We start from the raw sequence: 14830 nt of genomic DNA, 5'->3' as shown, positions 1-14830 counted from the left end.
AGGATTAGATCGAGTGTTGCTATTACTGTTATATATGTAAGGGAAGAACAACTTTATTATTATATTATGCTATATGATTGTTATTGTGTTTTATGTTACAGACTGGCTGGATATCCATGGGAAACTGATTTTTTTCTGCGAGTGAAAGGAAATGGCGGGCTTCTCGGTATGGGGACATTTATTACTGGTGATCATTGGAGGTATCCAGATACTTAAAGCTGAACCTTCTGCTCTTCCTACTGTCAAAAGTGCTGGTGAGTTTTTTTTATAAGTTTTATTATCTTTAATCAATTTATTTAAATTAAGAGTATCGTGATGACATTGATAAACAGTTTAATGACAGATTAAATTCTTCAGAAAACTAATTAGCAGACAACTGATCATTCTTTGATTTTAGTTGAAGAATATATCAATCCTCAGAAGATATTTTTATAAAATTTAATTTATATGCACAGAAAATAAATATTTGTTCGAAATAAGATTTATTTGTGCCAAATATATAAGATATTTGGATATGGCCAAATAAATATTTATTTCTGGTAAATATATAATATTTTTGAGCGATTTAGTTACGTAAAATAAATAGTTTATTCATGGTAAAGATATGGTTTATTTGTGGTAAATAAATCATAGTTGACGACAATAATGAACTTTTAAAATTTATTGTAACATTAAAGTTAGCTGTCACTTGACCAATTTTTAATTTTATTTAACAAATAAATTATTTTTTAAAAATTGGATTTTTAATTTTTTTAAATTTCTACATGTCAATTTTTTTTGCCATAATTTATTTGTTAACAAAAGTTCTAAAAATGATTAAATATCTGCTAAATTAATTTTATCAATTTTCAGAAATTATAATGGCTCTAAAATGAAAAAAAAAAATTTCTATTCTTTTAGTTGATTAATGAAATATTTTCCGTGTCTTCCATTGAATGAAAGTGTTAAAGGTAGGTTAAGGATAATTTAGATTTGTTTTCGTAAAATATAATATTTTAAATACCTTACCATATAGGTTAGGTATGACTTTTTTTAATCCCCAATTAATGAATAGTTATTAATTAATATTATTTATGCAAACACTATTATGTATGCAAATAAACTATTTTTTGAAACGTCACTGTAGCTTAAGTTGTAATCAAAACTTTCAAGTTTTGTTTTCAACGTTCAAGTGACGTCACACTGATAGAAGGATTTATTTGTATTAAAAAAATATTTGTTAATAGTTAACAAATCATTTATTAGAGACCATTTTTTAGTATCAAACAAATATTTCTTAGTATTTAAAATGATTTGTTTGTATTTAACAAATCAGATATTCATTTATTAAATATTAATAAATCTTTTTAAATACTAAGAAATATTTGTTAAGGACTAAAAAGTAGTCTCTAATAAATGATTTGTTAAATATTAATAAATATTTTTAACTATAAACAAATCCTTCTATCAGTGCATGAGAGCATTAGTTGAGAGTTTTAATGCCAAAAATCTCGTTGTTTTAGACAAACTTAGCATCTTTACCACAAATAAATTATATATTTCTGACAAATAATAAAATAATTCAAGTCAACTGTTATATTTACTTGTACCAAATTTATATAGTTGTCATAAAAGAATATTTAAAAAAACGACTCAAATAAATTGATTTATCTGTGACAAATAATTCTTTTTTTCTGTGTGAAAAAAAGTCCTGTTAAAATTATAGAAAAATCTGTCAAATTTACATTGCGAAAAAAGTAAATTTAGCATGTGGAAAAAATTATTGAATTTACAAGGAAAAAATTATAATTTTAGCATTATAAAATTTTTTAATTTTAAATTTGCATGGTTTTATATAATTATACAAAATTTTTTTCGGGTGTGATATTTTTACAGATCCATTCCTGTAAATTAAAAATTTTTTTTTTTTTGTAAATAAGACATTATTTAACAATTTAATTAGTGCTTATTCGTGCCTGTGAATTTAACAGTTTTTTTTAAATAAGACAATATTTAACTTTGTAAAGTTTTCACATTTATACCTTTAAATTAATTCAAGATTATTGAATTTTCCATTGTGATATTTTTTGTTTTGAATATTTTTTTTTAATCAACTCAAATTTATTATCATCGTAATGCTTCAAAATTTCTCAAGTATTTTTTGTAAAAATATAAAAAATCGTTTTTTCCTTAAGGAGGTTCGAGCGAATCTAATGTAAAAAATAATTTCCAACTTTGAGCTTTGAAATTAAGTATACGTATAAATAAATAAGTCATTTATCTAATCCCAAAATTTTAAAAAGATTCACCGTTTAGTTACTTAGATATTAAATTTTAAAAATCACATATTTTATCTCCTTATACACGGGCTCTTATGGCGGACAAACTTTTGTCGAGACTTTAATTATTTATTTCAATATTAACCTCCCAACTTTAACGGATAAAAAACTATACACAAAAAACTTGGATTATTGCAAAATATGAAAACAATTTAATAATAATACATTACCGATATAATTTTTGAAATATTTAAAGTCAAATTTTATGTTTGTAACTCGTTTATCGTCAGCCATTTATTCGCATAAAGATTTGACAACATCGCGTCAACTCTGTTTGCCAAATCTGTTTATTTATTCTGGCAAGTAATAAATACGAAAGTCATTTTATTACTTTACTTTATTAAGTAAGTAAAAATTATCAATTATTAAATTGTTTAAATTATTTTAAATTAAAATAAAGAATTTTGAAGAATATTGGGAAGAATAAAATTAAAAAAAATTTCAACACTATTTTGACTCATTAGTTACGCTCGAACTCTCTTAAAAAAAAATACATAACACTCCAAATTACCCAAATTATAAGGGAGTAAAATAAATTGCCATAAAATGTATAAAAGCATAATTACAAAGTACTTGATGTGTCGTAACAACCTTAGTACATAATTACAGCAGGCAAGTAGATAAGAACAAGAACCTGGCGTCTTATAAAGATCGACATAAAGCTTGCGCCCATCCATTAATCTGTATCTAGCATCTAGATAGACATATATTACATAAGCAAGTAGTAAGAAGAGAAAATAGGATTGCTTGGAGGTACCGTTGACAACGACAACTACGAATCCATTTTAGCATACGACGACAGAGTTACGTTGACGAGCCCGACAACGAAAACGACAATGACAATGACGACATTTGAATTGATGAGACGTCGAGGAGGGCGAAAAGAGACACCAGAGATAAAGAGTAAGATGGTAAATGTCGCTGTACACCCATCCCACCGTAGGGTTGAACAAGTAATAGTACTAGAGAGTTGACGTGTTACATGTCACTGTTCTTATACTTCTTCTTCGTCTTTATCGTCTTCTTCTTCTTCTTCTGCTTTTTTGAGGCAACGATTTTCCGCGAATTCACAGACGTGTTATATTGAGTTATTCAGAAGCTCCGAGAGCTGAGGGTGTATTCGTGTTCTGAACTTTACCGCTCAAGGTTTGGTTTAGGGATGACGGGCGAGGTGAAATACCACCCCCTCAGCAATGTCTGATACGTTCCCTTACCATCAGCCGGCGAGTATGTTAAAGTGATGAAGAGCGCTTAACTTCCTGTTAGACTCTTGGGAGATACAATGTCTGTGAGATCGGGCTTTAATTAAACCTTTATATTAACCTTCCAAGCTTCCCGGTACTTAACTTAATCAGCGCCAAAATACATATTTATCCGCCTGAGAAATTTTAGTAAGGGCAATTATCGATTTTTTTTTATTTGAGCTTGAGTTACTTTATACTGTTAAAAAATTGCAGTGGATAATTTCTAAATGATTTAGTTTTTACGGAGTAAAATTTCGTTTCAGGAAAATTTTATTTGTATTATTAATAAAAAAAAAAAAAAAAACAGGGAATTTTTCTTTTTTTTTTTTCATAAAAATTAAAAAAGTAAATATTTTTTTAGAAAATATAAAATGCATATTTAGAGATTTTAAAAATGATTATGATTTTTTTTAAAGATTGATATAAGGGGCATTCCATAGAGACTGGTGGGACATTTGACTCTAGAATTCCATCAATTATAAGCTATAATTATGTGACTGAAACTTATACTACAGTAAAATTTATCTAATAATATAGAAGAATAACTAACTAACAACATCTTTTTGTCAAAAAACTCGATTACTTTTTAAGTTTCTCGTAATTGTCATTTGACGGAGTGTGACTGGTGGGACTAAGAAAAATCCTTCTCTCTTACCAAAGGTATACTTAAAGTCCAATTTCAGTTCGACCATTAAACTTTTAAAAAATACTTCCCTCTCAAGACAAAATTTATCCTACAAACATTCAATATTATGAAGAATCAGACTGCTTACCTACGTAGAAACAATTAAAAAAATTTTTTTTATTTTGACTGGTGAGACAGGCAAAATGTCTACATCAAATTGTTTATAAAAAAGACTTTTATATTATTTCAACCTTTAAAACATTATTGTTTATATATTTAACTATAAATTATTTAGGATAATTAGAAAAAACTAATTAAAAAACACAAATAAAAGATTTAACATGCTGACAACACGATCTTGATAAACTTAGGTGTTAATTAATAACGAAAATAAAAAAATTTATTCTTAAAACTATAATAATAAATATGTTAGTTAATAACAAACATAAAATGAATTTGTTTTTAAAATTATTAAAATAACATTTGAACCGGATACAAGTTAGTACGGCTGAAAAGTTACTAGGAGAGAAAAATCGATTTTCTTATTGATTAAAAAAAATTTTCTTTACAAATTATTAAAATATAAACTTAATAATATATTAGGACTAAATTAGAATAAACTAAAGAAATTTTAAAATCTTAGTTAGAAAAAAAAGAGGGAATTCTTCCTTTTTTTTCATAAAAATAAAAAAAGTTATTATTTTTTTAGAAAACATAAAATGCATATCTAGAGATTTTTAAAAATGACTATGGTTTTTTTTAAGATTGATAAAACAAAGAAATTGTAATTTTTACACAATTTGTGTAAAAAATTTTTTACTTTGCCGATTAAGATTTTTTTTTTACTTTTGATGGCCTTTTTGATTTCATTTAACGATTCCACTTGTTTAGTGGGCAATGGGGTTATTCTATTTAAATATTTCCACTGAGAGCAATTGTCTTTTTCCTGTTAGCTGGCATTGTTTTACGTTTTCATTGTTTTCAAGTCAAGTTATCGGTGCTTTAAACTGTTTGAGTTAAAAGCTCTTTGATCAAGGTTTTACGAGAAAAATAATAGCTGAAAAAAATTTTAGTGTAAATGATGAAATTAATGAAAAAATTATTTCTTAAAGATGTTAATAATGCAATTGCAATTATTGTTTTGATTTATAGAAATTTAGTAAAAATGTAAGCTTAGATTTTGATAAAAATTTTCTGGAAATTTTTCAAGATATATACTAAAAAAATAAAAAACATTTTTTTTTTAATTTTAACTTTTTGAGAGTTATTGAGGGATAAAATTTCAAATTACATATTTATATAAAAACGTAGAAATTAATGGAAAAATTTAAGTACTGTAACATATTATTCCATCACTTTTTATTAACAATACTTAATTTATCCATCCATATTTTTGTGAGCGAAACAGTTTACTGGATAAGCCATAACATCGTTTAACTGTAGTACACTAAAAGGATACCTATGTGGATAAAAATATTAGTTCGTTAGATTTTTACGATCTCACTTTTACAGGATTTATATTTTAAACCGTCAATCGAATAACGTCGTGAAGTTAAATCAAAACTAGGTCCTAAAACCGTTGTAATATGTAAGCAAAAAGGTATATAATATTTCAGAAGCGAATTATTTTAGAGAAATAGAGGGATTTGTTGTCAACAGTTGAGAGATAGAGGAATAAAATTTTAAATTGAAATTTTTTCTAAACTGATAGTATAGGTTTAAACGCTCTCCTGGAGATTATATTCGATGACGCGTATAACGTAAAGCCAAGTGTTGTTGTGACCTCGTTATCAACTCTCCAGGATACGCTGGATACTTGCCATCGCAATAGTTGCGCTACTATATGTATACGTGTTTATATTTTGTGAGGCTCTCGGCTCTGAATCTAGGTGCAACTATATGGTAGCAAGTAATCGCACTGGTAGTAAAAACTAAGATTACAATGCGATGCAATCAGCGGACTAGTATCATATCATAGCGAGGGTGGATGTATTATGTCCTTGGTATACAGTCGGTGTTTTCTTTTGAATTAGAAGCACCCCTTGATTTATTTACGACTTTTTCATGCTTTAGGTCATTTTTTTAATTAATTAATAATAATAATACATAAAATGAAATTTTCAATTCAAACCATCTTTTGTAATTTTAAAAAGCCGGGTTTGTAAAATTACATGACGTAACTAATAAAAATCAATTATTTTTACCAGTTGTGATTTATAAAGATCTAAAATTTATTTAATACAGAGGCATTCCATGCGAAATGGAAAAATGACTAAAATTTAGAAATTTCTCTAATTCATTTTAATTTAGTTCTAATTTATTATTAAAAGTTTATATTTTATACTAATTTGAGAAGAAAATTTTTTTTAATCAATAAGAAAATCGATTTTTCTCTCCTAGTAACTTTTCAGCCGTACTAACTTGTATCCGGTTCAAATGTTATTTTAATAATTTTAAAAACAAATTCATTTTATGTTTGTTATTAACTAACATATTTATTATTATAGTTTTAAGAATAAATTTTTTTATTTTCGTTATTAATTAACACCTAAGTTTATCAAGATCGTGTTGTCAGCATGTTAAATCCTTTATTTGTGTTTTTTAATTAGTTTTTTTTTAATTATCCTAAATAATTCATAGTTAAATATATAAACAATAATGTTTCTAAGGTTGAAATAGTATAAAAGTCTTTTTAATAAACAACTTGATGTGGACATTTTGTACTTGTCCCACCAGTCACAAACGCCTGTCCCACCAGTGACAATAAAAAAAATTTTTTTAATTGTTTCTACGTAGGTAATCAGTCTAATTCTTCATAATATTGAATGTTTTTAGGATAAATTTTGTATTGAGAGGGAAGTATTTTTTAAAAGTTTAATGGTCGAACTGAAATTAGACTTTAAGTATACCTTTGGTAAGAGAGAAGGATTTTTCTTAGTCCCACCAGTCGCACTCCGTCAAATGATAATTACGAGAAACTTAAAAAGTAATCGAGGTTTTTGACAAAAAGATGTTGTTAGTTATTCTTCTATATTATAAGATGAATTTTACTATAGTATAAGTTTCAATCACATAATTATAGCTTATAATGATTGAATTCCAGAGTCAAATGTCCCACCAGTCACTATAGAATGCCCTTAAATTTATTAAATTGAAAAAAATGCAATTATCATCACGGAAATTTCCTTCCAATACATTTTCGTATATAAATTGTTAGCTTTTAAAAAGGTAGACCATATTAAAAAATTTTTTTACGAGTAATCTTTTTGTTTTGAAAAAACGCAAAATAATAAAGAACATTTTTTTAGTGCTCAGATAAATTGGCGAATCCAAAAAAACCCAATACAAATTGTCTCTGTAAATGGTGACTCGTAAAAACTGTGAAACGATTGCACCGTTGTGTATTGACGTATTTAATATAGGACAAAAGTACCCTGAAATTCTGTTGTAGTATATTTACGTTGTGTTAGTTATATCCTGCATCGGGCAATTTAATTCTAGCATTAATTTAAAAATTTTTATTTTACAATCGATATTATTATTTTGTAAATATTTCTGCTTTTAAAAATACAATAAATATAATTTCGATAATTATAATCAGTAATTAATATATAAAAAAAAATCGCCTACTTAAATTACTCTCTTATCTGAATATTTAACAGTAAGAAAGAAAAAAAACATTTTTTATTATAATTTTTTTAATTGCTGTGCCGGAATACATTTGAATGAATTAATTTACAGTGGTAAAACATTTGAATAAATTCTCTTCAGAAATATGAATAGGTAGAGGTCACTTGTGGTGGTGGAAAGAGCAAAAGTCAGATATTATTCAATGAGACCGTACCGTCTCACGTAAGCCTTGAGACGGAGTATTACTAATGCATAAACAATAGCCTTTTATTTACCCTCTTGTGTCTTTTCCACTCCAGATCCTCAGCTACGGTGAATAATAAAACTACTGAGCAAATAGATTCTTGTCTGAATAGATAGGCCATAAAAAATGTTTCCAATATTTGCAAAAGTCTCGTAAAAAAAAAAAAGTAATATCCCCCCTCAAAAAAAAAAAAAATGATTAAGAGTAGTAAAAAATTTTACAGCTATTTTATATTTATTGGATTAATTAAATACTGTTAATGTCCAGAATTCGCTAAATTTTTCTTCATAAAAATGGATATTTGCACAATAAAAAAGTTTATTTTCCTATAAATCAGAATGGTGTATAATTTCAATCAAATGCCATCAATTTTTTTATTTGATTAATAAACAATCAATTGAAAATATTGGAATATTTTACATAATGTAAATACTGGAATTACTTTGAAACGGCGTTTGTTATTTTTTATTTGTATTTTATTGTATTGTTTTCCGAGTTCTCGCGTGCTTAAATCGATTGAAATTTTCGCTACGAGCTACTGTCGAATGGTGTTGTGGTGATTTGAAAATAAAAAATGTTTATTTTCAATCTGCGTATGAATTTATTAGTTTTGCAATGTAATCTCGTCGCTTTGTTAAATATTTTACTTTATTTGTTATCGTTCTCCATTATTACATCCTAAAAAATGAATTTTTCAACCTAAATTTCTTCATTTAATTTTATTTCATTAAATTTATATATTAATTGTAAATTTGATATAATTTTGAAATTCATTCTATTTGTTCTGACGATCGAGCCTTTGAAACTGCCATCGCATATGTAAATTCTAAGTACAAGTGAATAATATATACAAACAACAGTATTTACCTGTTATTGAGTAAATTGTGTTTTACGATGAATCATGATATTCCATGTGCTAAATGCAATCAGACATACTCATTGCTCATTGCATTAATCAATGTATTGCTAAATTTTAATAGATGGTAAAAAATTTATGAGGAAAAATAGGATTGCAGTAGAATAAATTAATAATCATGTGTGGCTCGCTAATGAATTTAATGAGTCGTTACTCAATAAAATTGCCTTAGGTATGAGCGGATAACTAAGCCTAATTGAGAAATATTTATTATGAAACAATAAATATAAGATTTAATTAATAACTTTTAATGTTAATTTTTTTTTTTTTTTTTTTTTATTTTAACCCCGCTTTTCAGACTTCTGTCTCGATGGGGGTCCGGCCGAGACCGGAAGGGGACTCCAGGCTGATCGGTACATTAAGTTTGGCAGAATAAGTTTGGCGGTATTACATACTTTTTCAGCCTGGAGAGTAATGCGGCGATGGGCCGACTTTGGGGAAACTGCACGCATTTGCCTGTGCCCCACCGGTAGCACAGGGCTTGGGGAAACCATCGAAAAACCCAAACCTGTACAGCCCGGCATGAGTTACGAGCACCGATGTTCACTGAAAATTAAATTTCAGCTCACACCGGGATTCGAACCCACGCCTCACCAGTCCCAAGCAAGCATGACAAGCATTATACCGCTTAGCCATGGGACTGGCTTTTTAATGTTAATTATTCACGTTTATTTCTTTTTAAATATTAACAAAAAAGATTGTTATTATTTATGTAATTAATGAAATAAATTAATAAAATATTTAATAAATAAAATATTTAATAAATGAAATATTTAATAAATAAAATATTTAATAAATGAAATATTTAATAAACAAAATATTTAATAAATGAAATATTTAATAAATAAAATATTTAATAAATAAAATATTTAATAAATAAAATATTTAATAAATGAAATATTTAATAAATGAAATATTTAATAAATAAAATATTTAATAAATAAAATATTTAATAAATAAAATATTTAATAAATAAAATATTTAATAAATAAAATATTTAATAAATAAAATATTTAATAAATGAAATATTTAATAAACGAAATATTTAATAAATAAAATATTTAATAAATAAAATATTTAATAAATGAAATATTTAATAAACGAAATATTTAATAAACGAAATATTTAATAAATAAAATATTTAATAAATAAAATATTTAATAAATAAAATATTTAATGAATAATAAAAATGATTTTAACAAACTTTTGTCTGCAAGGACAATATTTTTAATTTTTAATTTATGTTAAAACTTTTCAAGTGATTTTATAAATATTAAATAATTAATTCTGCACCGCGTAATTTAAAAATTAGAATTTTTATTAATATTTGATTGTTTAAGCTTTTTAATTAAAATTTAATCTAAAAATGAAGACAAATAAAATCAATAATAAATCTTTTTTTATTAAGAATTAATTTTGTAGAAAAAATATTTTTACAATTTTATTCGTAATTTAAACTTCAAACTTCACATATTAAAGTACCGGCAAGTAATAAGATCAAATTTATAGCTGTAGTAAATTTATTATTTTTTGTTGATATCCCATAAAATATTCTTAAATAATAATTAACAATTAAAATTTATCGATAATTTTTATTTATTAAATATTTATAATAACTCGGTCATATTACCCGCAGGCGCCTAAATTGTTAATTAAAAATCTTTACAAACTTTTAAGGTTGATTAGACATTAAGGTTATATAGAGATGAGAAGCTGAATTTTTAATATGTTTAATCGATATCAAATACGTATGAAATAATTATAAAAAAATTTAATTAAAAGTTTTTGAGTAGTTAATTATTAAAAATTATATATTTTTAAAATGTAGGTTATAGTTAATGTTAGCCAAACACATTCATTTTAAATAATTATTTAATTAAATAATAATGATAAATAATATAAATAATTAATTCAATTATAGATTAATCTCGCTAAATCTACTAAATACAAAAAAAGTATTAAAAAAAAATGTTTATTTATATAAATTGCTTTTTAAAAATTATTTAAATAAATATTTTGGTAAAGAGTTTCTTTAATATCTCAATAAAAAAAAAACTAATTCACAAAATCACCAAAAGTGAGTAAAAAGAAAAGTAATAGCACAAACTATAAGTCATTTCTTAACAATTGAATTCAATTTGACTTAAATATTATTGAGACAATAAAGATGATTTAATAAATGACGTAAAATAATTATAAAGACAGTAGCAAGTTGTCAATAAAAAGTACTTGCCCGGGATTTATAACTTGCATAGAGCCGTGATTTGAATAAATAAAAGCAGGGGTCAAGTGTCATCGGAAAAAAAGCAATAAAAAATAAAAAAGTCTAAGTAGATAAAAAAGAATAAGTTTTGAAGGATCTGGTTGCATGACATTATGCAGGTGTAGCCTGAAGGAAGGTACGGCTTTTAAATTAATTTCCATAGCAGCAGGATTGTAAAAAAATTAGATCATAGCAGGCACAAAGATAAAAAAAAAAGAGCAAGAAAAGAGGAGAAAGAAAAGGATAATTTTTGTCCGTACTTGCCTTGCCGTTCTTACTCACTTCTTGTCTTTTTACTTGCCTGGCTCTCGGCACCCTTATTCGTATGTCTCACCACCCTCGACCTAGCCTTGGAACGGTTCCAATTGTGGATTGAACCATTCGTAACTGTTGAACGTAAATTATGGCGTTCATACGGCAGTAGATGCCTCGGGGGCTGACGAACAAAATCAGCGCTTGTTAGCTTTTCCTTGTAATATATACCCCAGTTATCGAGACAAATATATTATTTAAAAGATTTATTAACTTTCGTCATAAATGGACAAACTCGCCAGTTAATTGATCGATAAAATACTAACTTTTATATACTGTTAACAAAAAAAGCACTATTTTTAATTTATTGGAAGCAAATTTCTGTGACAATTTTCTTATACAAAAATTTATTTAAATATTTGAAATGTTGAAGGGTGTGAGCGGTAAAATTATCCATTGTTGAAAAATTTAAAGTAACAAGCTTATGTGTTGGTCGTTTGTTATAATAAAATCTACACTGATAGAAAGATTTGTTTATATTTAATAAGCTTTATTAATTGTTAATAAATGATTTTTTACACTGTAAAAAAAACTGGTGTGAGTCCATGCGGTGTACGGTGTTAAAAATTCCGGTGTTAAATTCAACACTGAAATCGGTGTAGCAGTAACACCGGTCGCGGTGTAAATATTTTTTTTCGGTGTTAAATCGGTGTTATAAATTTTCCGGTGTTGACAATATTTTATGTAACACAATTTTTATAATTAAACTTTTTATGTTTAATAATTAAAGATAAATAATCAAAAAAAAGTTAATATTTAATTTAGAAAGTTTAAAATAATAAAATATAAAGTAGATAAAAGTTTTTGATTTAAATAAATACACTGTAAAAAATTTCGATGTAAAAATGGTTAACAGTTAACAAATATTTATTAACAGTTAATAAGTAATTTATTAAGTACAATTTATGAACTGTTAATAAATATTTAGTAATGGTTAATGAATATTTGTTAATTGTTAACAAATATTTATTTAAAATAAAAAGCAAAAATAGCAATTTTCTTATGACACTTTTTATAACCCTATAGCTGGAATACATGATAATAATTAAATTCGCTAAATAAATTAACGTTTTTAATATTTAAAAATATAAAAAATAATTATGAGCTGTGATAGAATTTGGTATTTTACAATAAACGTTATTATAATGTAATATAATTAATGCAAATAATTTATAAAGATGATTTTTATTCATAAGCAATCTTCATATCATATGACATTGCAAGTGAAATAAATTCACTCAACAAAATATTTATTAACTGTTAATAAATATTTGTTGACTATCAATAAATCCTTATTAACTATTAATAAATGTACTTTCCTCCCAAATAAATATTTATTGAATGTTAAAAAATATTTATTATCTATATAAATAAAAATAAAATGCCGCATGTATGTCCACGCATCACTTGAGAATGACTGGACCGATTGAGCTAAATTTTTTTTTGTTGTCTTCAGAATTGTTAGGAGAAGGTTTGTATGTAAAAAAATTTTTAAAAAATCCTCCCCCAAAGGGGATTACGGGGGCGTAAACAATGAATAATTCCCGTTCTTAAACTATAGCTCCTACAGTTCCCAAATTTGGTAGGAATCTTCTGTAAGAGATATAGAAATAATCTATGAACGCATTTTTACGATAGCTCGCTCCACAGGGGATTGCAGGGTGGATGTTAACAATGAAAATTTTAACTTTCAAATTGTAGATCCTACAGACGGAAAATTTAGGTGGAATCTCCCATATGTGATGCGGAAATGATGATCTAGAGCGGATTTTACAACAACCCACCCCCAATAAGGATTGCAGGGGGTGGGTGTTAAATGTTAACTTTTCATTTTCAAACTTTAACTTCCAGACTGTAACTACAGACTCAAAATTTAGTAGGAATCTTCGTGAATGATGTTAAGTTCAGCTAAGAGTGGATTTTATCAAATTCTAACCCCAAAAGGGATTGCGGGGGCGTTAGCTATGAAAAACTCTCATTCTCAAACAATAGCTTCTACGGATGCGAAGTTTGGTAGGAATCTTTTGTCTGTGATGTAAAAATCATCTCTAATAGGATCTTACAGAAATTCCTCCCTCATATAAGAGTGTGGGGGTATTAATTGTCAAAAATTCATATTCTTCAAATACAGTTCCTGCATATAAAATTTAAAGAATCTCAAAGAGATACAGGAAATTACAGGGATAGCCTTCAAGGTCAACCGATTTAAATATTTTTCTTATTCAATGATTAGATTTCAACTAAAAACGAATTTCGTGATAATTCAATTGATACGTAGGGTGTGTCAGAGTGGTGAGTAGAATGTAAAAAAATGTTTTTGTTCATAAACTAGGACTTTTTGAGACATGAAATTTAGGACATATCTATTAAAAACTTCAATAACATTTAATAAAAATTTCCTTACAACAATCGTCTCTTTGGCAGCGGGGAAAAAAGTCATGGTAAGGTTTTCATAACTTAACATGACATGTAGTTATTCAGTTAACGGACTAAGAATATTTCATACATATTATTTTTGCTGATCACATAACTAATTAATCGATTTTATGATTGCGGAAATGTAACGGTTGAAAATGAATGCATTTTTCAAACACTTGATTATTAATTTCAAGCCGATTAATAAAATCTATCATCAGTTTGTCAGTGCGCAAGAACTTTTTTATTGTTATTGTTTCAAAATACCAAGGAGAAGACGACCTGACTAAGGTCATCCAAGTTAATGAGATGTGGGACGAGCTATCTCACGTTCAAACCGCACTGACGATCATAAATAAATCGCCAGACCAGTCGTTGAAAATTTGCGGAATCAAATCGGAATTTTCCTGTTTCGGCGTGCATGGGAAATTATACGTCCTATGTTCGTGAATCAGAAAACCATCATCTTTATATATTTACGCACCGCAAAAAAAGATAAAAAATGTAGTCCATCAAAAAACTTTAAATTGATTAACAGTATAACTATGTTGCATTGAATGTAAATAAGAATTTTCTATTAAGTTTTGACTATACTTGTCACAAATATATGTAGGTGATACGAAGTTCACCGGGTCGTCTAGTATTTAATAAATTAAATAATTTTCTTGAAATAAATCAAATTATTAATAGTCAATGAATCCTTCTATCAGTGTATGAGAAATTTTTCAAGTATAATTATTTGTTTTGTGAGAATTTTTACGTTAAGAAATTTTTAATCGAGAATTTTTTGCATGAGAAATTTTCGTAGCGAGAAATTATTACAGATTAATAAAGACACGGAGCCCAATTAGGATGACCGTCTG

At 26.4% G+C, this 14830-nt stretch overlaps 1 protein-coding gene across 7 annotated transcripts in view; it reads left to right on the top strand.

The window, feature by feature from the left end:
* Positions 1 to 14830, top strand: part of LOC123261588 (hemicentin-2-like) — a 295756-nt gene that overhangs the window by 44564 nt on the left and 236362 nt on the right. For all 7 annotated transcript variants that reach the window (XM_044723270.1, XM_044723271.1, XM_044723273.1 and 4 more), the window contains exon 2: positions 102 to 254. In XM_044723270.1, coding sequence (XP_044579205.1) covers positions 152 to 254 — 103 coding nt within the window. In that variant the 5' untranslated portion in view covers positions 102 to 151. The remainder of the gene's footprint in view (positions 1 to 101; positions 255 to 14830) is intronic.

Source organism: Cotesia glomerata, linkage group LG3, assembly GCF_020080835.1.
Source record: "Cotesia glomerata isolate CgM1 linkage group LG3, MPM_Cglom_v2.3, whole genome shotgun sequence".
NCBI classification, from domain to species: Eukaryota; Metazoa; Arthropoda; class Insecta; order Hymenoptera; family Braconidae; genus Cotesia; species Cotesia glomerata.
The sequence above is the reverse complement of the archived record's forward strand: the minus strand, read 5'-3'. Positions and strand labels throughout refer to the sequence as shown.